The sequence below is a fragment of the Taurulus bubalis genome (assembly GCF_910589615.1).
Source record: "Taurulus bubalis genome assembly, chromosome: 4".
NCBI lineage: Eukaryota > Metazoa > Chordata > Actinopteri > Perciformes > Cottidae > Taurulus > Taurulus bubalis.
Window position 1 is genome coordinate 6434241 of NC_136592.1, and position 25147 is coordinate 6459387.

The 25147-nt window shown below is 47.4% G+C and overlaps 1 protein-coding gene across 1 annotated transcript in view; it reads left to right on the forward strand.

The window, feature by feature from the left end:
- Nucleotides 1-423: 423 nt before the first annotated feature.
- znf536 (zinc finger protein 536) overlaps nucleotides 424-25147 on the forward strand; it is a gene marked incomplete at both ends in the record, with an annotated part of 88248 nt that continues 63524 nt past the window's right edge. The window contains one exon of the mRNA XM_079216468.1: nucleotides 424-2704. Coding sequence (XP_079072594.1) covers nucleotides 424-2704 — 2281 coding nt within the window. The remainder of the gene's footprint in view (nucleotides 2705-25147) is intronic.

Sequence of the window (25147 nt, forward strand, 5' to 3'; positions counted from 1 at the left end):
CCCCGACAATGCCGTTGCTCCGTTTCATTAAGGCGTGTAATTGGAGGAATTCTGATAGGATGGGCACAAGTAGCTTAATTATACACTGCTCACTGTGTTTACAGAGTAATTATTCCATCCAAAATGGTGTTACATTTTGAAAAAAAGTTATATGGAGTCACAGCATCTCTCCAGGCCCTTGGAGCTGACAATTCTCGCAGTGCTCTGTGCATCAAAGGCAATACATTTGATTTCCCTTCACTGGTTGACACAGCACAGGTGTTGTTTTTCCTAAGAGGAGATTCACATTAGTAAGAGCAGCATGCTGAATCTTTTCAATGCAGTTTTTAATTATTTAACTTTTTCTGAGACCTCCGTTGTTTGGAAATATTTCTAATTCTATTGATCCTAAAATGTTTCCTTCTTTCTGTCTGGTTTCACAGGATGGAGGACTCTAGTTTGTGTCTTGGTGTGTCGTCAGCGGTGCCTGACGTTGATGCCCATCTGAGCAGTGCTGTGTTAAATGGCCGCTACCCAATCAGTCAAAAGCTCCACCAGCTTACTGCCCAGCTAGGACACGCCTTTCCTGACCTACACCGCCCACAGCAGATCCCTGAAGAGAAAGCAGCCACGCCTTTGGACGAGAAGACCCACCACGCGGCCCTGGCCAATCAACCTATCAGCAGTCAGATGGCCCTGCTCGCCAATCAGCTCAACCGAGACATTGACTCAGGGGCACTAAGTGGGTTGAACGGGCGCGTAGACCTGCAACAGTTTCTCAACGGCCAGAACTTGGGCATCATGTCCCAGATGAACGATATCGAAGATGACGCCCGCAAGAATAGAAAGTATCCCTGTCCACTGTGTGGCAAGCGCTTCCGTTTTAACAGCATCCTGTCACTGCATATGCGCACGCACACAGGAGAGAAGCCATTCAAGTGCCCCTACTGTGACCACCGAGCAGCTCAAAAGGGCAACTTGAAGATCCACCTCCGCACCCACAAGCTGGGGAATCTTGGTAAAGGCCGCGGCCGTGTCCGAGAGGAGAATAGGCTGCTGCATGAGCTGGAGGAGAGGGCCATCCTTCGGGACAAGCAGATGAGAGGGAGCGGCAGTCTCCTCCAGACACCGCCAACACCCCATTTGAGCGTCAATAGCAGCTTGAACAACCATCAGCAGCAACTAGGCTCAGCCTGTGGCCTCCTGCTCCCCCCCTCTGGCCTTGCCACTCCAGACCCAATTCCCCAACCCTCTTCTTCACCCAAGCCGGCTGGCACCCAGGATGAACAGTCCTTGAACCCAACTACAGGCTTCCGCTGTACCTTCTGTAAAGGGAAGTTCAAGAAGCGCGAAGAGCTGGACCGCCACATCCGCATACTCCACAAGCCCTACAAATGTACCCTGTGTGAGTTTGCTGCCTCCCATGAAGAGGATCTGATAAGTCATGTGGAGAAGGCCCACATCACAGCCGAGAACACACAGGGCACGGGTGGTGGTGCCGGCGGCACGCAGGTGGCCACTGAATTCCGCTGCGAAGTGTGTAGCCAGGTGTTCAGCCAAGCTTGGTTCCTTAAGGGCCACATGCGCAAGCACAAGGACTCATTTGAACACTGCTGCCAAATCTGTGGCCGTCGCTTCAAGGAACCCTGGTTCCTCAAGAACCATATGAAGGTGCATCTCAACAAGCTGGCAATCAAGAACAAGCCACACCAGCCCAGTGAGCAGGACATGGCTGCCGTCAATAGCATGAGCAATCTAGCGCAGGAAGCTCATGCCAATCTTTACTCCCGCTACATCTCCTGTCTTCAGGGAGGCTTCCTCTCACCAGACAAACAGGGCCTGAGTGAGCAGCATCAAATGTTGGCTAAAGCAGGGCTAGCCATGAAGGAAAAGGAGATGCTAGGCAAGCTGCTGGGGCCAATGGCAGGAGGTATGGGCCATGGGCTGGGAGAAAATGAGAAGCGCTCACTCCTGGGTTGTCTCAACCTTGTGCCACCACTGAAATCGAGCTGCATGGAGCGCCTCCAAGCGGCTGCAAAAGTGGCAGAGATGGACTCCCTCAATAGCTACCAAGCCTGGCAGATAATGGCTCGTGGCATGGCTATGGACAGGGCCTTCATGCCTAAGGAGCAGCACCAGCACCATTTACCCCCGGGGCAGGAGGATGAGATGGGTGGTGCTGGAGTCTTGGCTTCCTTCTCAAAGGAGAAACAAGACTACTTGATTGCTTCCAATGATAGCTCCAAGCAGAAGCAGCTCTCGGAGGCCTTGCCAGGATCCAAGGCCGCTGGCGGAGCCATGATGTCCATGAAGGAGGATGGAAGAGGCTTTGACAGTCACCGTGACTTAATGTCTGTCCACGGTAGTTCCGAGGCTCCTGGAGCCCTGGCTGGCTTGGGAAGCCCAAACATCGACTACAGCCTCTCCGTCCTAAAGGAGAAGCCTTCAGAATGCCCCGACTGTGGCCGGGTCTTCCGAACCTACCATCAGATGGTCGTCCACTCCCGCATTCACGGCAAAGACAGGCGAGGCATAGAAGAAGCGATCCAGCAGCAAGGTCTGGACGAACGCCGTGGATCAGCAAGTGACCCCGAGTCCCAGTCCATCAGCCGATCAACCACTCCCGGTTCGTCCAATGTGACAGAGGAAAGCGGAGCTGGAGGAGGACACTCCCAGACAGGAAGCGTCCAGGATGACAGCCCACATCCCTCCTCACCATCTTCAGGTAAGAAAAAAGAGAATCAGAGAATGAATGACAACCACTTGTATTCTTTGGTCCATCCGTGGATAAAGGGATCCAAATTGTATCCCATTTACATACACTTGGGAATTATGTATCCTACTTTAATTCAATGTTACTGTCACTGTTCTCGAATCCGACATAGTTCCCACTAAGAATCCCTTTTAAGAGTGTATAGCTGTGTGTATAAACCATTGTGTCAACTCAATCTCTTCAAAAGGGAATGCACAATAACCCAAATACCTACTGAAGAATCAGAGACACACATTCCTCACATAACTCGGATAGTTAATGTCTTTGTTCAAACAACCACACACCCTCACATACCCTCAGAGAGTGGTTTGCTTTTATAGGATACTTTATACACACACACACACACACACACACACACACACACACACATACACACCTACACCCACACACATACAGCGGGGAATACATACAGAAACATACAGATACAGAGATTTATTGAGCTGAAGTGTATCCTATACTGCACATATCATATATACTCAGGTATGTACAGGTACGTATACACTCTATCTCTTAATATAGAAACAATTGCCCTCTGACACAGCTGTGTTAGACGAGCTAGCCATATAGCATTCACATGTGCCGGTTAGCAGTCTGCATCCCTGCAGAACGAGAGTAAAGACGGGAAGCGAAGGGACAAACTCGTTTAAACCACAGAGATTAATAAATGTCTCTCGTAAACATGTTGGAGACAACCATACCCCTCCCCTCTCCATACCCAGCAAACACAGGCCGGCCGGGGCTAGATAAGTGTATGTTTAGTGGGATTAAGGGAGGCTCGTTGCTAATGATTACACAAGTTTTTAAAGGTAACTTTCGCTTGCTCCTCAGGGCACTATGCTGGCGTTAAGAAGCGCGCGCGGTAATTAGGTCACGACTACGCGATAATCAGTCGGTTTAAGCTAAACAAGACACTAATTAAAGATATACATATAAAGCAGGTCAAAAAAAACGGTGAACTTCATTTGCAAAAGCGAGGATGTGCTTTTAAGTCCTTTGAGAAGGAGAACAAAATATAAATAAATATAAATATGAATCAGAGTGGCTTAGCTTAAGGCTGTAAGCAACTTAATTCCTCCAGTGGAGACAAAATTGTTTATTTATTCACAGAGGCATGAAGTCCTTATCGTGCCCGTGTAGTGTGATGGGTTTGAACATGGGACAGGCTATGTTTATTTTAATCTAAGAAATAATAACAGACAACCCCCCACCCCAATTAGGAATTAATGAAAATGAGAGTGAGATAAAAACCTATTTTCTTTATAGAGACTATTAAACATTACACTTTCTCAACAGGGTGGGGGTGTAGCGGGTGTAATTATCTTCTGAATTTTAATGCTGGAAGTTTCTCTCTCTCTCTCTCTCTCTCTTTCTCTCTCTCTCTGTCTCTCTGTGTCTGTCTCTCTCTCTCTATCTCTCTCTCTGTCTGTCTCTCTCTCTCTGTCTCTTTTGACTCAAGCACTTTGAATCCGATGAGTACAGCTTGTGGCGTTTCAACAACTTCAGAAGCACTATGTTAACATCCAGTTTGCGGTGTACAAAATAAAACAAGCGAATTACAGTAAAATAATAATTGAGAAATGAAAAAACCAATAGCATTTCCCACCAAATGCTAACAAAGCACAAAGAAATACATTCGATTTAGCTGAGTGGTTAAATCTCGCCCCCTGGGCACCATCTTTGGAGAAGGGGGGCGTCGGATTAAAGAAAACTATAAATACAAAATTAAAATAGTGTATCGACAACTTTGCACGAGAAAAAAAAAAAAGCCTGCTGGTTTCCACGGGGCCTTAATGTTGCCCTTCATGCTGTCTTTGTGTGGTGTGTGTACTAGTAGTGTGTCTCACCTTGAGTCAGAGGCTACACTGCTTGATACGGCGGCTCTATTCAAGCTCTTTGTCAATACGCCACTGTCATATCTGAAAGCCATGTCCTCACATTGTTGTCGCGCAGCTTTGCGGGTGCGCGTGCCAAAATAGGATGTCAAGCCGTAGTTAACCGCTCGGGAGCATGGCAGAGGTGGAAAATAGATTTCGTAAAATATAATAAAAAACGGTTAGGCATGCCCTGATCCGAACAGACAAGGGTGCAGTTTTACTCTACAAAGACGTGAGAAGAAAACACATTTGACATCAAAAAAAGTATTAATGTGCTGATACTTCCTGCATTTCTTTTTTTCTTCTTATCAGAAGTAGCGAAACTTGTCTGTCTTCGCAACTTTCACAATGTGATTCACATTTGGAGCTCAGGGACTCTCAAATTAGAAGCTTTGATGTGTGAAAAAAAACAACGTGTATTTCATGTGAAGAAAGGTGTCATGCTTCTCCTCTGCATGTTTGTTGTGTGTGTGTGTGTGTGCTTTACAGTATGTGTGCATGTCACGCTGTTCTTTAGTGAACAGGATGTGGCTATCGTACCATTGTCTTTATCTTAATATCACAGGTTTGAGAAAGGGCCTCCAAGTGAGAGAGAGAGAGAGTGTGTGTGTGTGTGTGTGTGTGTGTGTGTGTGTGTGTGTGTGTGTGTGTGTGTGTGTGCGTGTGTGAGCAACTGCCCCGCCACAACCCCCCGCAGCGATTCTGAGTTTAAACTTGAATTATAGTAATCAAAAATAACATCTCAACTGTGAAAGAAGGTCAACACCGCCGCTTTTGTCTTTGGAGACGGCACTTGTTTAAAGGCAAGGAGTGAAAAAAATGGGAGAACGAAGGAAGAAAAGAGCAGAAAAAAACAAAGGCCTCTGTCAGAGATGTCCTTTAAAGACCTTCTGTACTACAATATAGCTCCACGGCTAACCTCGAGCATGTTTCCCAGTCAATCAAATTCTTAATTTCTTTCAATAAAACAAAAGAGGTAATTACATTTCTGCCCATCACCATCTTTTTTCTCCTTCTGTTTGGTTATCCTTGGACTGACTTCACCTCGTTATTGTTTCCCAGCTAATCCGGCCTTGAAGGAGACAAAGCACACTGTGCATTGCAGTAGTTGTGCTTAGGAATGTTCGGCAACAGGTAGAGCTGGCGTGAACGCAAACCTATCGCATGTGCAAAGACCCGGTGAAAGAAAGACTTTTTTTTTTTTTTGGCCAACTCTTACATGCAAATAACCCCACCATTGAAAATCCTCATTTTGCACGATTGCGTCTCCCCATTCTGCTGCCACAATGCAGGAAAGATGTAGCTAAATGTGTAAAAAATTGGCTTTGCTGCACGCATGTAAGGCCTAGAGCAGTTTCCCTTACATGCACCTATACAACCTTCCCACTCTACCCATAAACCCCACTCCCACCTCTTGGCTCCCGGCTGTAAAAGACTCTATACACTCCCTCTGCTTCTCTCTCTCTCTCTCCAGAGAATCCCCTGTGTCTACAGTTTTTTTTTTTTTTTTTAAAAGAGGAACAGCGTTTTAACATGGCAAGGATTAGCCTGCATATCCCTGGTCTTTACCGCGGCTCAAACAAGCAGGCAAAATGCTCCATACAAATTGAAATTGGATTTGCCAACTTGACGCCTTAGGTTATAAAGCATGGATATTCATCTAATTGCGTCGGTACAATGGGGGCGTAATTACACATGCGGACAAACTGTTACAGTGTAATTACTGTGTCATTAACAGGGAATAAAGTAGAGTTGAACAAGATCCAGACTGCTATGAATATGCATGGCGGCGAACCCGATCTCGCTAGCTGTTATCTGCTAATCTGAGTTAATTTGAATTGTCAACTGGCAACATCAGAGAGGATTACCTTTAAAGAATATTTATTAATATCATTTTACCTTTTATGTTGGTCCCAAAAAATACTATATGCCTCTCATCTGCTGTCTATCTGTCTTTCTTTCTCTCTTCCTCCACTACTACTTAAAAATAAGTTTTTACCTAAAAAATGAGTTGTTTACAGTTCTAGTTTGTTCTGGAGCCATGCCTCAACTTAAAGTAGCGTTAGTGAGGGATGCAAAATAAAATAAAATGGCTCCTACAGCCACGATGAAGAGAAAAGCGCATAACTTCACAACGTATGTAACGTCAAACGTATGACTTTCACCCAGGAGGCCGCTGTTCACGTCCCGTGTGAAACCTAGAAAGTACATAGGTCACATACTTAACCACCAACGCATGCCTATGATATTTAATTTGTGTCTCCCGCATTACGTACCTAACTTGCGCACATAACTTAAGCTCCATAACACACCTACAGCCATTCGAACCAGAACGCTTATCATTTTTCGTAAAGCTGACCAAGTTGCTTTGTTTAAAGTCTATTGCACCACCCTGCCACACTGGAGGGGTCCCGGCATGTTTTAAAAAGTGCTGCCAACGGGGTCCTGACCAAGCATCCGCTTGGGATTACAAGTGTTGAATAAACAGATCAACCAGGGTGGGTGAAGCTCACCTATTGTCAAGCCAGAGAGAGAGAGAGAGAGAGAGACAGAGAGAGAGAGAGAGAGAGAGAGAGGGCCACATTTCGCATCCCGTTACTCCCTATGAGAAGCCGGGATAGCTACTATACCTCTTCACTTCACGCTATACCACCTCACACGGCAGCCAACACTTTGAAAAGGAGGCCAGCCCCCCCGCAAGCGCACGCCCGCCATTACATACGAGTGAAAAACTGTGTGCATTAAAGAAAATAATGAATTTTGTCTCGTTTTTCGCCCCCCCCCCTTCTGCATAAATTACTTTTTTCTTTGTAATTGACATCCGTTCGTCTACTGCTCCCCCACCCCTTTCGCACCATTCTTCTTTTCTCTATAATCAGGGAACTCAGTGGTTACAAAACCTGAGCCTTCTACCCCCCACTCATTTGTAGGAGTCTGGCCTGTCATATCTGTGTTTTTTATGTGTCACCAAACTTAAATAGACAGTCATTGTGTTACAGGCACAATCATTCCCCGAGCTGTATTTTTGTACAGTAGGTCAGGACTCTGGTGTCTGGTAAATGATAAAAGTTCTATTCAAACGCACTAATTGTCAGTGTGCCACGCTGATTGACATGTCTCGGATAAATGCAGACTTAGTATTTTTGTACACGCTTGCACAATATAAAAGGCCAATTTATTTCTCTGTTCTTCTTTCTCTTATTCCTCGCACAGTTCATTTGATTTCTCTCTTCCTTTCTTGCTCTCTCTCTCTCTCTCTCTCTCTCTCTCTCTCTCTCTCTCTCTCTCTCTCTCTCTCTCCTGCCCCGTCTTTCAGACTCAATTTGTAAATATTACCCATGGTGGGAATTAGCCCAGGCTTTTTAGATATTTTAAAATTCCAATTGTATTCCAACGAGTGTGTTTGATCGAGGGGGAGGACTGCGAGCCTGGGTTTGCTCCTCAGTATTCCTGGGTGGCTATCAGTGGCTAGCCGTGTCCTTATGAAACATTTATCAGCTCCGTTTTATGTCTTAATGATCACGTTAGGATTCCCCGCTTGGTTATGAAGCCGGGACAGGAGGAGAAAAAAAAAAAAAATGGACTGTTGAGAGAGTGAAGAAGAGGCGATGAAAAAAAAGGACGACACAGGCAATCCAGAAGGGAGAGACTGAGCGGAGTGAGAAAGAGGAAGATGACAGGGCATCACATTCCTCAGTAAACAGCATCACATTATGCCATCCACTCTTTTCAACTCCAAATCTTTGCCAAAACATAGCTTACCTTTCTCCTGGAACAAGCTGGCTCTCTCTCTCACACACACACACACACACACACACACACACACCCTCCTCTCTCCCTCTTCCTCTGTCTGCCCCATTCCTTTTTATGTTTTTATAATTAAAACATAATATTTATCTTTCCATAACAGAAGGCTGCCTTACTCCGTCAGGTAGACTGTTTGCATATTAATATTCTTAATACATCAACAAGCTATCTTCTCCGGTGTCATTGCTAAAACGGAGCGAGGACGGGGGGAGAGAAGGTGACTCACACTCCACTCCGCTCTTTTTCTTTTCCTTTTTTTATTCTGGGGGAACTCAAGTCGATTGAACATGCGAGAGGAGAGGCTCAAAAGTGACGGGGAGAGCCTTTAAGAAGAAAAGAGGCGGAAGGAGAGAGAGACAGAAAAGACGTGAATTAACATCACAGTCACAAACTCGCGCTGGAGTGTGTGCTTACGCAGCCTCGACCTCGGGATGGAAACGCACGGACTAAATGTGCGTTTGTTCCTCTTGCCCGAGCTGGAAAGAGAAAAGTTTCCCCTCTTTTGATTGTTTTTATGTGTGTGCTTAACAGCGGGGGGTCGGAGGGACGGAGGGTCTGGGGCGAGGGCGAAGCTGAATGAGGGCGAATGCCAAGTTCCCCCTTTTCTCTGTCGGCTGACAGCTGCCTGACTCCGTCAATGCGGAATTCCTGTGAAACGAGGCAGGGCTCCCTCGGTCAGGGAATGCAAATGGACGGCGGTGGACGGTGGGCGGCGCGGATGGCTGGGGGGGGGTTTGTTTGAACAAGTTAACTTGGGCGTGATTGGGGTTCCTCCTGTGTATGAAAGAGCAAGAGAATACATTGACCTTTGCCTCATTAAAAATGGAGGGGCCGGGCATGTGATACCATGAGCGAGGAATCTCTGGCTCGCTGTTTCTTTCTCTTTTTTTTCTTCTTCCCTCGTCCTCCCCGCTCTCTCCTCTTCTCTCCCTCTCTCCTCGCTCTGTCATTCTCTCAGTTTGCCTCCCGCCCCCCCGCCTCTCTCCCCTCTCAATCTCCTCCTCTTAACCCCATTGACAGGTCACATGAAAAGCCTTTTGTGTCAACATCAGGGTGCTGACACGAGAGCAGAAAGCGACATGAAAAATGTGCCGTTTTCTTCTTCTTCTTCTTCTTCTTCTTCTTCTTCTTCTTCTTCTTCCTTACTTGTAGCTACCTCCTCGTCACAAAAGGGGGAGAGGGAAGGGGACAGGGAGAAAGGGTGGAAAAGTGAGGGAGGAATTAAGTCCAGGGATTAAGATCTCTGAGCTTTCAGTTTTTTGTGTGTTTTTTTCACTCTCTCCCCCTGCCACATTCCAATTGTTCTTAAAATATTTGGCAATGTCAATTAGTAAGTGAGCAGAGCTAGCTGATGAACACAATTTTCCAGGCGACTGAGCACCCTATTGTTGTGGAGCGAACAGCAGATTTCTGAGGTCATTATCATTCCCTGTTAGCCGTGCCCAGCTGCTCTCCTCTTGGCTCCAGCCAAACTCCGCTCTGCTCTCTCTCTCTCTTCCCCTACTGCTCCTCTCCTCTCGTCTCCTCTCCTCTCGTCTCCTCTCCTCTCTTCTCTCCCCCCTCGCCCACACCACGTTCACCAGTTCAGAGCTGGTTGATAGCAGGCAGCAACAGGGGGCCTTCAGCAAGAGGAGGGATGGGAGGAGCTGGCTCGGGGTAAAGAAAGAAAGGAGGAGAGAGTGAGATGGATGTAGCTGGAAGAGCGAGGGGAAATACAGTAAAGGCAAATGAGCGAGGGGAGGAGGACGCGGTGGAAGATTTTTTTTTTTTAAAAGAAGCAAAAGAGGGGCACGGGGGTGCGAGCGGTACGAAAGGGGGAGTGGGCAGGCGGCGACTGAACACAAGGGGGAGCATGAGTGAAAGAGGGAAGGCAGGGTGGAGATGATCTGATGCTGTAGTGTCGGCGTGCAGGCGGCGCGTTAGCGATGGAGCCTTTGAAAGCGCTGTTGCAGAACCTTAACTTGAGGTCTACGGTAACAAGCTACGTTTTTTTTTACCTCGCTGTGTCGTTACTGAGTCGACGGTTCGTCAATCGAGCGTTTTGGAACGCGTTGGAAGGGAGTGCAGGAGAAAAGGCTGCTCCAGAAGATGGGATCGCACTGAGAAACGCTCTTTCTTTCATAGTGGTCTGGAGTGACCTCAATTAGAAAACATCACACAGTCTGTACTTAAAGCTATTTCCATTAAAGAGAAACGGTGCGCTAAAACATATTGCCGTGCCTCACAGTGCAGTGGAAAGCGCACACACACACACATACACACACACACACACACACACCTGCTGTTACACTTTTATTCAAAAGCATTTCAAAGGGTTTCTTTCACAAGGCACAAAGCATCCAGGTATCTGCATCTTTCAGTTTTCTGTTGTTGTTGTTGTTGTTGAAGAAGAAGAAGAAGAAATGATGAAAGATCCCTTTTACTCAAAAGCAAAAAACAAAACATAGATGGAGTAAATCAAAAAAATCTCTGACTTTCTTTTTTGTTCTTGCCAGTCGTACCTCCGCATCTCCATATATGCCTTTTCGGCCTTCCTCCTCCTCCCCCTCCTCCTCCTCCTCCTCCTCCTCATCCCCCTCCTCCTCCTCACCTCCCCCAACACACCACCACATCCCACCCATGGGTGCCCTCCTTCCATCCCTCGCGCACAGAACGTGTGTGTTTCAACCATTTGTCGCCGCACAATTGAGGCGTTTAACATCCCGGCCCCGCCAAAATAAAAGTCGTTGCCTCGTTAAAGCTAATAAACAAGTAAACTAGTAAAGTGAACAAGTACAACTACTTGTAATCAGTGAAAAAAGAACATCAGATATCCATGAGCAGACCAGCAGGGTTCATGCCTCTTTATCACACTTCCTCCCGCTTCTCTTGCCCCCCTTCGTCCAACCTATAGAAAGTTTGCGTTAGTTAACGCTGCTCGGTTGTGGGTGTCTGAGTTTATCCAACTGTGTGTGTGCTAGAGAGAGAGAGAGTAAGAGAGAGACAAGTGAAAAAGGGCGAGCGGCATCAAAGCGTTGCTCTCAGCTGCAGCTGCCAAGCTTCCTCGTCCCCAGTTAGCAGCCATCCAGCTGTCAGGCTGCGCGAAGAGGAAGAGAGGGGGGAAATCTCTCACCAGCCATATGGTCCCCAGTTCTGTCGGAGACACTCTACGCTCCGTGGGCAAATGGCAAACTCATATATCTAATCAACACTCTTAATAGCCAGACCTGAGACCCAGGATCTTTTCTGAGTCTCGCCTTTCAACAACATGGCAAAAGGGAGAGTGTACGGGACACGGCCGGGCACCGGGAGGGTAGCTGTGGGCCGGGTAACAGGGGTAGCGCCGCGTACCCCGCCCGCACGCATACCTTCGTCTTAAAGTAATAACGCCGGCCTCGTTCCATGTTTGTTCGTCGTACTCGCAACGACTCGTGTGTGACGCAGACCGGGATCAACGGCGCGGTTATCTTCCCCACTCAGCCTCTCAGGCCCCGAGCACATTAGCTCGTGCTGAAGATGTGAATCTAAAAAAGACTAAACGCAAAAAAACAGGGTATGGAAATTATAACAGTAAAAAAAAAAAGAAAGAAGCAAGATCATTTCTTTAAACAGCTGGGACAGTATAGTTTTAAACAACTATTGCTTATATAAGCAGTGCTTTTGAATAGTGGCACTATATTCAGCGGTGGATTTATACACATTTGGTTGAACTAATGGCAGCAGGTACAATCTTCCACGAATTCCTTATTTCATCTTTTAAAATATATATGTTTACCTGCATCGTTTGGCTGTAATTTGTTCCACAGTTTATACCATGATAACCAAAGAAAAGAAAATCTACCAGACATACATATTCTTTTTGTTTCTAAACACCAGCTCGGTCTGAATGGCCTTCTCTGTCAAACACATGAAAACGTGCCTGAGCGTCTTGGTACGTCCAATAAGCTCCTTTCTAAAAGCATTTCACGCAGCGTTTGCAACATAGTCAGTCGGGTACGGTTGACTGTCACCGTCTGAGCACCACCCAAAATTCTCAGAATCTGGTGTTTCGTGAGTGACTTCAATGCCCACGTTCACGGCGGTGAGGTAGCGCGCCCCCACCCACTGCAGGGCTCACTGGTGTGTTCGTAATAGATTTTGGACAACAATGGAGCTCCGTGGCACAGAGGCAGAAGATGCATCTGGCTTTCGATACGCAGTCAATACGTGTAAGAAGGATAAATTCATTGCCGTTGCAGTTTTTTTGTCCATGGCTCTTTCTTCTTCTTTTTTTGTGTGTGTCGTCAATAAGAAAAATGCAGACTCATTCGCCGGAGGCGAAGCTGACGTCACCGATCCCCAAACGCCACTCTGGTCGTCCTTCCCACCCGACACGTTATCGCGACAGTGACGCATGCGGCGGATTGACTTGAACCCTCCCGTTAGCTGAGCAGAAGCCGTTAGCTTCAGCACAGCTAGCCCCAGAGAGCGCGGGCTTGAATGCGGCTTTGTGCCGCATCCGTTAGCGGGATGCTACACCTGCTCTTCTAATCCCGGCAGGCCTCCGCCTCCAGTCTCTCCGGCTGCGGAGCAACGGGCGCCTTATGGCACGGCAAGCCGCGGCGAACCGCGCAGAGGTTTTGTCGGCATTACGGCGACATCGCTGTGTAAAGCTTGGAAACAACCGCCTCGGCGGGACTGAAGATCCCGTACCCCCCCGCCCCCCTTCCATGGCTTTTTTCTTTTAGGCAAACAGCTATTAGTGTACACGGATGGAGCGTGTAGACTGCAGTGGAGGTAGTGGATGTAGTAATTGGTATGTGTGGGAGAGCGAGACAGATAGAGACAAAGACGGAGAAAGTGGAGTGACGCCGTGGAAGAGAGACAGCTCGAGAGGGAGGAGAGAGAGAGAGAGAGAGAGAGAGAGAGAGAGATGAAGCTATGGTGAGAGGGGAGGAAGAGGAGTGATCCAAGTCCCACAAATCTTTGCTCAACCCAACAACCTGAAGCAGAGGCCATTAAAAGGCAGGGAGAGCCGGGCGAGATAGCAGCCGAGATGGATACGGCGGCGGCGATGGTTTGGAGGGACGGTAACTTTAATGGCCCCACTGGGTTTTTAATGAGTGTTGTGCCCCAAACAAAACGAGCTAATTAGTGTTATCATCCATATATCAGACCCTACACACACCCGTGCGTTCTCCGGCAGACACATCCACCCACTCTCCGCTGTACGCACTCGCAAAAGGGGCTGCTTTTTTATATTTTTGGTTCAGTGCATCCCTCTTTACTTTTCCGTACACAAGCTTCAGAAAATTGACTTTCTCCTTTTTTTTATTCTTTTTTTTTTATCAACAGACAGAAATTGAACCATCGCAGGTTCATTCCTTTGTGATTTCGATTGTCTCAACCTATGCGTCCGCACTCTCTTACAGAGCCATTTCATCCTAAAGTGACCCCCCCTCTCTCCCTTCCCTCCTGCACGCACTTTCAAGCCCACAAGGCCGTGCCCTGTTTGCGAGAGGAGCGATTATGTCTCCACTGGTTTAAAAGCAAGGATAACAATGCCACAAACGGGCATTTGAGAGAAGAAAAAAAAAAAAAAAAAAGGGCTCAAACCAATATCCAGGCATTTGGACTCAAGCCGCTGTTACCTGCTCGTAAGCCGCGTGTTTGTCACGCCATCGCCTCTGGTTGACCACGCCGCCCCACCAGCCCCCTCACTTTATTTCTCTTGCACTAAGCCTATTATAAAATCAATAAACAATTGAGCTTTTTTTTTTTTTTATCCCCCCAGTCCTTTTAAATCTTTTTTCTCCTCTATATATCCTCTGAGATGAAGGGGAGGCATGCAGGCGGAGAGCGCCGGGTGGGACAAATGAATAAAAGGAGAAACACAGCTCAGTAACCCTTCGCTTTCAAAGTCTTCAAGTCAAGTGAGTTTGTAGTCTCCATGTCAGGTATTATCCAATGGTCTCTATTCCAGCAGTGAGCTTCGTCGACCTGCTTCTCACTCTCAGATCTCTCATTTGCACCAGAAAAGTCATGGGAAAGGGAGAGGGCACACTTTTGGTTCAACTAAAAGATTCACTTTATTTCCCCTTCATGATCATATTTATCATATATAGTGTTCTACTGTACGTTGGTATTTGGACCTCGCGCCCACCAGAGGAGGTTCAGAATATCCAACTGCCGTTTCTTTCCCATTCACTTCCGGCCCCCATCACTTTACATCACTTTTCAAGTTTCCGCGATTATGGGACGCTCACAGGAATGATTGAGGGATTTTTAATTGTCACATTCTTGAAATGTAATAACCCCTTGAGTTGATAAAAATCAACAAACACCAACTCCTGACAGCTGATTTTTCAAATTAGACATCAAGAAATGTGGCGTTTACAGATTTTAATTCCCTCTGTCAGTTTAAACTCATATTTCAAAACCCAGCAGTGGGGAGATGACAATATAAACTTCTCTTTATTCCGGCAGTCACAGAGAAGTTGGAAATTAGAATGTCTGCTACAAAGCTGTGTGCCCCATCCCTCCCTCCCATGTTTTTTTTTTTCTCCCGCGTTTTCCAACTTCTCACTTTGTTTACTCCTCGAGTCTTCTTGGAGTGCAGATACAGTAATTATCAGTGATCAAAAACAGCGCAGGTTTTTTTTCTTCTTCTGCTGATGCGTTTGATGTATGCATGACATTGTGTGTCGCCACATCATCAGTCACGCGGGAAAGCAAGCAATTTGTGGGGAAATCAGCCTGCTTTTTCCCGAGCACGCTTTAGCGGATCCTTTTGGAGACAGGGATGCGGTATACCGTTCCCCAGATTGTGACAAAAGTAATGATCGTCTGTGCACCCGCTGCAGACGGTGGTACGCCGGCGCGCTTTATTCGTGTAAGTCGGGTTTCTCGCTTGGGCCCGCCCCCTCCCGGCGACGCTCACCCGTCTGCCGTGCTTGCCGCGTGCAGTGGCTGCACTTTTGACTGCGACAGATTTCGGCAAGCTGTCCATTACGTCATCTTGGACTCCGTCCCCTCCGTCGGGCCTCCATCGTGGCTGACCGTCCTCGCAACACGCCTGCTATTGGCTGACCCGCCGCCCAGCTGAATCCTCATTGGCCAGCAACTCGGGGAACTTGCCTCGAGCCAAGCCTTGATTGGATGACTCGAAAGATCTCTGTAAAATCTCTCGCCAGGACGGTCGAAGAAGCGGCCGGAGACGTGGACCGTCGGTCACGCGCTCTCTTCCCCGGCCGCCAGTTGGTCCGCGGAGACGGGGACCCCGCGGTCCACCCGGGTGAGCGTCGAGCATTTGGCCCGCTCGGTCGCTACATTCCCAGGGTTCCCCCCCCCCCCCTTTCCCCGCAGAGACCCTGTGTGGGCCGCTGGTGGTGACTGTGCTTCAGGCAGCATGGCGTGGCCATGTGTGTCACATCCCCCCTTGTCATCCCAGCAGACGGAGGGCTGTATCATGGCTACCGTCCTGTCACACTTGGATGACGCCTCCTCGCCTCGGAGTTTGACAGTGACTCGCCTTCGTGACAATTAGCATCAGAACCAGCTTTCTTATCCACCTGGTTCAAGAGGTCTGTGTGCTGGAGATTGGCAGGCGTTCCCCTTCTCCCAATCGGCCCGCTGCTGCCGTGCTGCGCCGCCTCCTTCACGTCTCCGCTTTATGTCACTGGTGAGCCATTCAGTCTCCTTTTTCACATCGCGATGCCCCGTGTGCATGTCGCCCCACCCCTCCGGCTGCCCGCCCGCCCGCCCGCCGCAGATAGCAGGCGAGTCCGGGTCCCCGTATGCGGGGCCTCTTGCCGCGGTATCACACCTCCATTCACCGGGAGAGCTGAGGAAGAAAAGCCACTCCGCAAGCATCCGCGGTACCCTCCCTTTACTCCATGTGTTTTGCTCCTTCTTCCCCTTATTTCCACTGGGAGGAACACTGACCTCATTTGTGAGGACAATAACCCCCTTGACTTTGGGGATTAAGACATGAAACCTTTGTGGATTAATTAGGTTCAGAGCTGGATTCGTTTTGTCGCCATGGAAGGCAAAGAGAGAAAGAGGAAAGAGGAGGATATAGGCTGCAGGCTCCATTATGATTTGATTTTTGCCCATATATATATATATATATATATATATATATATATATATATATATATATATATGCACACATTAAAAACAAATGTTGGGGCTGATCGCATTTAATCCCCCGACAGAATGGAACTGCATCTCTTCAGCGGGCTTAGCATTAGCACGGGAAGTAACAGTAACACAAACTGTTAAATCACAGCAAGCATTACGGGGTCTTATACATCGGCGCTGACTTCAAACCGGGGTGTTTTGCGAGCGTGGAGACAATGTTAGCCCACTGAGCTTAACTCCTTGGCAAGGGCACACACGGCGAATACGGTCCGCCGGACTATCTCCGATCCGCAATGAGGCTGGAGCCGCAGCTTCCGAGCGCTCACGCTCCTAGATCTACTCTTAAGCTTGTCACACATAATGTAGCAAGTGGCAGTCCCCACAATGCCGCAGGAATCACATTATCTTAGTTGTCTTGGAAACAAAGCAAAGTGTTTGTTTTTCCAAGATGCGCCGCAATTGCAATTTAGACGGTTTACACCTATTGTGCTCTTTTTTTTCTTGTCTTTTCTGTTTTTTTTTTCAAGAGCATATGTTGTTTAAATGTATCTTAACTCGCAAAAAAAAAAAAAAACGGGGGAGCTGGATGTTTTGTTTACAAAATAACAAAGGTGTTCGTTTCACCAAAGGCAACAGCAGAAGACGTGTTAATGCACGGTTCGTGTCATCTCGTGCTCGCTGTAAATAAAAGCGACTGTTTGTCTTATTAGAGTAACACCTTCCGAATGCGACAGCCCCAGGTATGGCTCCCTTATGGACCGAGTGTCGAACATGTGCTTGATGAGGTGCCTTCCTCACTTTCATTTGCAGCTCTCCTAATGAACCTCCGTCTCGTCATGTCTGCCAAGTCCCCTTATATTTTTTTATCTGCCCCCGAGTTAGCATCTGCCCGACGGCCCACACAGTGAGCATATGTTTATGTTGATGATAAGGTTGTTACAGCGAAAGTGGAGTGTCTCGCTCATCCTCTCGGTGTCGGCGTGCGAAGCATAAACCTCCGCGCGAGGAACTCAGACGGAGTGTGTTTTTTCTCCCAGGGCCTCGATTAGGGCCCCGGAATTTGTGCACATGATGCACCTGGACTGGTCTGGATCGGCCCTTAAATCAGAAAGCACTTAGAGGACGGGGGTTTTGGTTTTGCTCAAGGACGTTTCGCGTGCGTCGAGGATCCTTCCCGAGCGAATGCGCGGAAAACTTTCAGCCTTTTTTTTCCCCCCCCGCTGGATCAGCACATTCACAGTGTCGCCGAATGTTCTCACCAAGGACACAAAGGTTTCCCCCTGGTTTAAGACTTTCAGCCAAAGCCACATTCGGAAGGTATCATCTCTTAACCCTCTGGGCCTCCATCCAGCTCGAGAAGTTAGCCTCTTCCCTCCCGAAGGACACAGAGTTTATCCCGGGCTTTTGCGGGAGTTGGGAGGGTGTGGGGGTGTCTCTCTCCTCCCCAGCGGCCCTCACTCATTCTCTTACCGTCCTCCGTCTCAAGACAGGGAGCTAAGTTGGGGCTAAGCCACCAGCCCCTCATGGGGGTGGCAGATCAGCCAAATGCCACCTCTCCTGGCAGGGCTCGCAGGTAAGGTGTAATCGTGCTGGCGCAGTACTCTCAGGACCAGAATCAGGTATTTCCTATTAGACACAGAGATGAGGATGTGGATTTTCGGGAGGAGGTGGATGGGAAAGCCGTTTCGGTCAATCCTCCCTCCCTCTCAATGTCTCGGTCCTCTTCGCTCAATGCTCTCACCCTCTTTTGTCCCCCATCCTCCCTTGCCTCTTGATCCTTGAGTCCACCCCCCCACCCCCTCTTCACATTTCTACCTGTTTTGCTGGTACTCGACAAGACAGGATTTCGTCTTTCCCTGGCATCCCCTCTTTTCATCTGTTGGGGAGAAGGGCAAAAACGAGGATGAGGGATTGAAAGTTTGTGGAGGAAAGTTTTTGGAGGACGTTTCTGGATTATGTTCACGAGGCACAAGCTGCTCACAGTGTGAACATGGCACGTTGTCAATGAGATCTATTTCCATGACGATTATTTTTATACTCCAACAATCAGGGAGCCGACAGCACAGCATACCGCAGGAGGAAGAAGGGGGGGGGGAGAAAAAAGAAGAAGAAAGAAAGAAGAGTCTTTCTTCCAATTCGATACACCCTCCGTAACATTTTAGCTGTAAATACTAACAACGCCATGAGGGAGAAGATAATGACAAGATATCAACCTCCCTTTTTCTGGCGTCACAAATTCCCCATTTCCAGCTTAACTAAGTGTCCTGTTGAGTTGTCAAGTGTAAGTGCACCGAAACCCCCTCAGGCTTTGCGTGTCTTGCGATCGGATGCTCTCCGCTGCTCAGTGTTGCGGCAAACGCAACATCTGATGGAGAAAAAAATAAAAATCCGGCGCGTTGGACAGGTGAGACGCTGCGGCGGGCGTCACTTTTGAGATGCGAGTTAGCACCGTGTCACCCTTCCCCATCTGTAGGCTTTCACCGCCGCCGCGCCCCTGCAAAGTGTGTGTGTGTGTGTGTGTGTGTGTGTGTGTGTGCGTGTTTGTTTGAGCACGTTTTCGGAGAAGTCTGAAGTAAAGCAAAACTGTTTTTTCAACACTTGGTGCCCAAGAATTGTAATAAAAAAACAACAACTCTTGTCGGGGGAAAAAAAAAGAAAAAAGAAAGAAAAGAACATTTGTGCAGTCTATCAAGAAGATGGCAACTGAGCGACTGATTTGGAATTCACTGCCATATTCAGCGTCACTGTTTGACTCGGCGTTTGGCAGGCTGAAACAGGGTGCAGATTGAGAGACAGTGTCACAGGGAGAAGGAAATGCCTCGCCTCCTTCATCTGCCATTCAGATGGCGTCCACGGATTGCTTTCCCCTTTTTATTGTGTTGTTCGAAACCCGGAAGGAGCGACAGGGTCACGTCCGCCTCCCGCTCCACGCCGACCGCAACCACGACGCACGCGGCCCGCACGTCCCAGCGCTCGCGTTCTCCTTTTTCCAACGTCTTTGCGTGCTCAGTGGGCTGTTGGAGGGCTCTCTGCGAGACAGAAGGGCTCGGCTGCAGAGCGCGGCCCAGAGCCAGGCATCTTGATGATTTCTTTTTTTCTTCTTTTTTTTCTTTCGGGGTGCATCACCATCTCTCTGGAAGTGCCAAGTGTGCACCAAGGCCATGCCATTCGCTGTAGAGAGCGTGTGACAGGGGGCACGCCGCCTCCCATCTCTTCCAGGCATCTCGCAAACCCCCCCCCCACCCCCCCCAAGATGAATCTGGTCGGTCGCATTAAAAAGGGCGAAAACGGCCGTGATTCCCTGCGAGCGATGCCATTGTAATTCAGCGGCGGCGTAATGAATGCAGTGAAATGGTTGTCTCGTGAAACATTTCGTGAACTCAATTAGAGGCGCTAAACCATTTATTTGTGAAGTCTTTTATTGTGGACGTAATTTGCGGTGGCAGCCGAGTTTACCTAATTTTATTTATGTATTCCCTCGGTCAACGTTGTGCCTAAATGAATGTGAGAGTTTGGTCTCATTGTGGAGCACTAATGCGAGGATTCTGTTTGTAGCCCTCCTCCTCCACCCAAAAATAAAATAGAGTTACATGTGACTGCTGTGTATTAACCAATCCATTCTGTTTACTGAAAACTAGTCACATAAAAACACGCATCGATTTAAATAAGTGCAAATTAAACTGTCTGCTCTGGGGTTTTTTCCCCCGCACTGATGTATCGTCAAAAATTATGAATTTCGAATGTCTCTCATGAGCGGCTCTGTTCACCTATGATGCGACCCGTAAAGCACACGCAGAGCTTATTTCACTCCCCCCCTCCCTCCTCATCCTCTGCTCCCCCTCTCTCCCCAGCCTGAATTAACGCCACATAACACCGATCGATGGATCCCCGCTAATCGCGTTAGACGTTTTGTTTTAAAATACCAGCGCCCAGCTGGTGACTCCCAGCACTCATCGGTGTGTCTCTGGTGCGCTGATCTCCGCCTTCTCTTTCTCCCCTCTCCTTCCTCCATCTCTCTGTTGCTCATTTTCTACCTCTGTCCATCCATCCATCCTCTCCTCCCTCCTTTTCCCCTTTCCTCCCTCAGCATCTCTATCGCTCCACAGTGCTTTTTTTTTTTTTGCTTTCCAGGATGGGGGGGGGGAGAACATTTGGCCCAAATCCTAGGTATCACATATCTGACCATATTTTCAAATCCAAATGAAGCATGTGAAAATAAAATAAATAAAATAGAATCCCTTTTTTTTTTTCTCTCTCTCGCTTTAAAGGTCAGACATTAGTGCTGGTAAAAATTGATCTGTGGATTCATGAATTTAGCCCTGTTGTTGGGGCTCCTTTGTAATGGAAGATTCAGTGGGGGAAGCTTAACATTGCATTGTTTTGCTCTGACAACGCAGCCACGAGAGCCCGTGCAGCTGTTCCCCACGCTCACAATGGCAGATTAATTAACACAATCATGTGGCGCTGGCTCGGGCTCAACAGCCAGGTCTGCTCGGTGATAGATAGGTAAATCCCATGCACGCCTTTCCAGACTGCCGCCGAGCGCTCTTTGTGATGCCGCGCCACAACCGGGCGGACGCGGTCGCCGACTGGTCAGCGGTTGGGCACGCAATGAAGGTCGTGACGGGGGGATCTTTCGCTTAATTGCACTGATGTTGAACTTGGAGTGTGTGTGTGTGTGTGTGTGTGTGTGTGCGTGTGTGTGCGTTTTCTCATGCAATTGAAATGATTTAGATGTGCGTTGGCCGGTCCCCTCTCGTGGTAATGTCCGCCTGTGCACATGTGTCTGCCGGAGTAACAGTATGCCAATAAGCTCTCAGTGTATTTATGCACACGTATGTGTTTGTGTCAGCAAGTGTGCCTCTTAATTAAGATTCTGCCCGGTCAACCCGTCTCTCTCTCTCTCTCTCTCACTCACTTACTTACTTACTTAGTTCCCTGACATTTTAAACTGTCTATTGTGCCTCCATGGCTTTCAGGTGCAACGCTGTGTAAATGGCAAGTCCCCTCAAAAAAAGAAGAGAATTATGTATCTTTTACATGCAGTTATCCATCAGGGGACGGGGGGAGGAAAGATGGGGGGGGGGGGTGACGGATCGGGACCCCGCCGGTGGTTAAATTATTACCGGCCCCTGTGATCATATCACTTTGTGTCCTTGCTGTCACTCTATTAGCACCTTATATTCCTCCCTCACCCATCATCCCCTCTTCCTCCCCTCCCCTCCTCCCCTCCTACCCCCTCGCTCTTGTTATTTCTTTTATTTCTAGTATTTCATCAGCGACCGCCACACGCAAACCCACGCCTCCCCTCCTAATGTTTTGCATGAATATGACCGCAGTTTGTCAATATTTTACCCTTGGCCCATCCCCTGTGTTGATATAATGATCACTTAACAGTCAAGAGTAAGGCAAGGAGGAAATTAGGGCGTCGGCAGCAGAGAGGACAACAACACTGAAGCAATTATGTTTCTTTCAGCCCAAGCATTCTCACGTTAATGAAATCCCTTATCGTTAGGGGAAGGGGAAGGTGGGGAGGGGAGGACAGGTGCACAAAATGTACGTCGTTCATTTATCTTTTCCTCTGAAATGAACGGAAGGAGCAGCGAGAATAATGTAGCGATAAAGTCCGGGCAACAAGTGTGTGTAGTTTTCTTTTTTTCTTCATTTTTTTTTTTTTTCCTTCATATCGCTGGCCGCGCATTTCGCAATGACAGAGGACGGGAAGGGAGGAAAGGGAGACGAGTTAGCGAGGCCGATGAATGAGAGGAGGAGGAGGAGGAGGGGGAGGAGGAGTAGGAGGAGGGGGAGGGCACGGTGTATCTCACGTTAGCATCTTCCTAAAGGACAAATCGAAGACACTCCCCATGCTAACATTTGAAGTATTTACCTTCCTGCAAAACGTCTGCCCTTTTCCTTTGTAGATGAGATCAGTCACAGTCGTGGAAAGTCACAGAGATCCAGCTGAAGACCTTATGTCAAGATCAGGGTCTGTGTAATGAGCTTTTTCCTTTTTTTTAATCTTCCTGTGGCTTTGTAACAGAAATAGTGGTACAGGGTCGTTTTTTCCACTTCAACTAAAAACTATTGCGAAGCGCTGAGCCGCACTTTTTTGAATGTGGGGCACGAGCAGATATTAAAACACATATATCAACAGAGTCTAATAACGGTGTTGTCCCATTTAGGTTTCCCTTCATTCAGTCACGTCATCGAAAGTTGCACCATTTTTTCTTTGTGATCTCACTTATTGAAAACGACTTAATGTTTCCCGTCTCTTTCTATATATATATATATATATATATATATATATATATGTATATATATATATATATATATATATATATATATATATATATATATATATATATACCCCATACCTTTTCAAAACAGGTGTTCATGGTGTTTATGTAATTTTCTTTTTTTTCTCTCCATTAATAGGTTTGATTTCAACCCAGTCGCCAGAAAATATATGTTGTAATTGTACCTTTCTCGTCAATATACACGTCAATATACACGGTGTCATCATGCTAACATTGAGAAAAAAAAAGATTGGCAACAAAACTACTTAGCTCTAAGTTTGCTAAGTTAAGTAAATGTGTAATGCAAGTCATACAATGCATTAGGATGGATATAATGATATAAGCATCAGGGACTCTTCATTATGCATTTGTAGGCGTTCAGTTTGAGGTGTTCTTGTATTGTTGTTCTTATGAAACTGTAAGGTGAGCCTGAAGTATGAATACCTGAGTAAACACTTTGCTTTCAATGCGATGCACATTCAAGAACTCCCTGACTTAAGTCTCCGTTGCTCACAGGTGTTACCAATATAAAGAAATCCCAGAGAACAACACAAAAGTCTTAAGAAATCATCCTCTGGGGAATTTTCTTTCTCCAAAAACATGTGCCATTCTTGTATGTGTAGATATATTTCATAAGTGAGGATGTCAGAGCCAAGGTTTCACCAAAGCCAGTGGGCTTCATCCTCCGGGGCCCACGAGTACCTGTGCACATTTCCATTGCGATCCATCAGCCTGGAACGACAGACATACTGACATCTCCATCACCTCCAGACACGCTGCTAGCCTGGCTATAAATTCTTGAATTTGTCTCATATGCAGTATCAAAAGAACATTAAGCCATCTGTGAAATTCAAAAACTCTTCATTGAAAAGTTACAGTATTCTATTATATTCCATTGATTTTCAATGTGGTATGAACCTTGGATAACCTATGCATTATTCAGCAGCATGTATTGCATGTGTGACTCGTGGTCAAGTGCATATTTCAAGTATTATTTTAGGGACTGTGCTTGAAACCTGGTGTGGAGCAAATTTTATCATGAAATCCACATAGGGCCTGGGATGATCTCAGCGCTAAGATACCTTTGGGATGACAATACATTAATAAATAAATGCTCTGGTCCTTGTTAGCCGCTGCTATTAGTAGTGTAGGGCTGCACATGACACTAATGTCTGCTTTGGGCTGCTGTGCTAGGCTTCCTTCTGTCTCTGCTGTAAAAGAAGGCTATCTGATTGGAAACAGATCTGGGGCACTGGGGGGGCTCGCCCCAGCTCGTTGGATTTAATGACCCATTTCCTCAGCTGCCTCGTGCCACAAGCAGTTAAACGACAGTCAAGGTGCCCAGAGGTTCCCCACCATGGGACCGGGGGGAGTACAGAGTACACTAGCTGCAGAGACGGAGTGAGTAATAGAGACTGACATACCCCGAGTACCAGGCAGCAAATCAAAGCCTATTTCCACAACAGGAAGCTAACTACTGTGGCACCCACCACAGCCTCAAATTCTGCACGTTCCTGGAGTCCGTTTTTATTTTAATTTTTTTGACGTCGCCAAGTGGCTCCACTTGTTGCATCCAGCACAGGTAGAGCTAGACGTTTTTCAGTTTGTTTTCAAGTCAAGAAAGTCAAAGTTTCTTTGTAGCAGCCGCCGTTCTAGGTGTACCATAAAGAGCTAAGCAGGAGCTAAATCAGTCTGACTTTCTTAAACTTAAAGTTCCTCCACGCTGCATGGATGACAAAGAGCAGTAAGCTGAGGGTAGGAGACATTTGGCTTTGGGACCGTAAACCGTCTCGATCGTCTCAAAAAACAGTGTTTGGAAATCTCGGTCTCGCCTCGTCAACCGTGTGTTTATGTAAGTTTGTAAGTATGTCATGCTGTGACTCGCCTTGGTCTTGATCTTGACTCAATCTCACCCTGTCTTGGTCTTGTCTTGGTCTCACCACCACCAGTCTTGATCATGACTTGTTCTTGCTGTCTTAGTCTTGTCTTGTCTTGGTCTCGACAAACCGGTCTTGATCATGACTTGGTCTTGGTCTTGTCTTGGTCTCGATACACCGGTTTTGATCATGACTTGGTCTTGGTCTCAATCCACCGGTCTTGGTCATGACTTGGTCTTGTCTTGGTCTCGATACACCGTTCTTGGTCATGACTTGGTCTTGTCTTGGTCTCGACAAACCGGTCTTGATCCCCATGTCTTGGTTTAGGTGGCCTTGACTACAACGACGAAACCAACTATGAAATCTTTCTTTGGCCCATTTGACAAAACTACTCCCCCTCAGCCTCTGAGTTACAGAATGAGATGTTGCATTGGGAGAAAG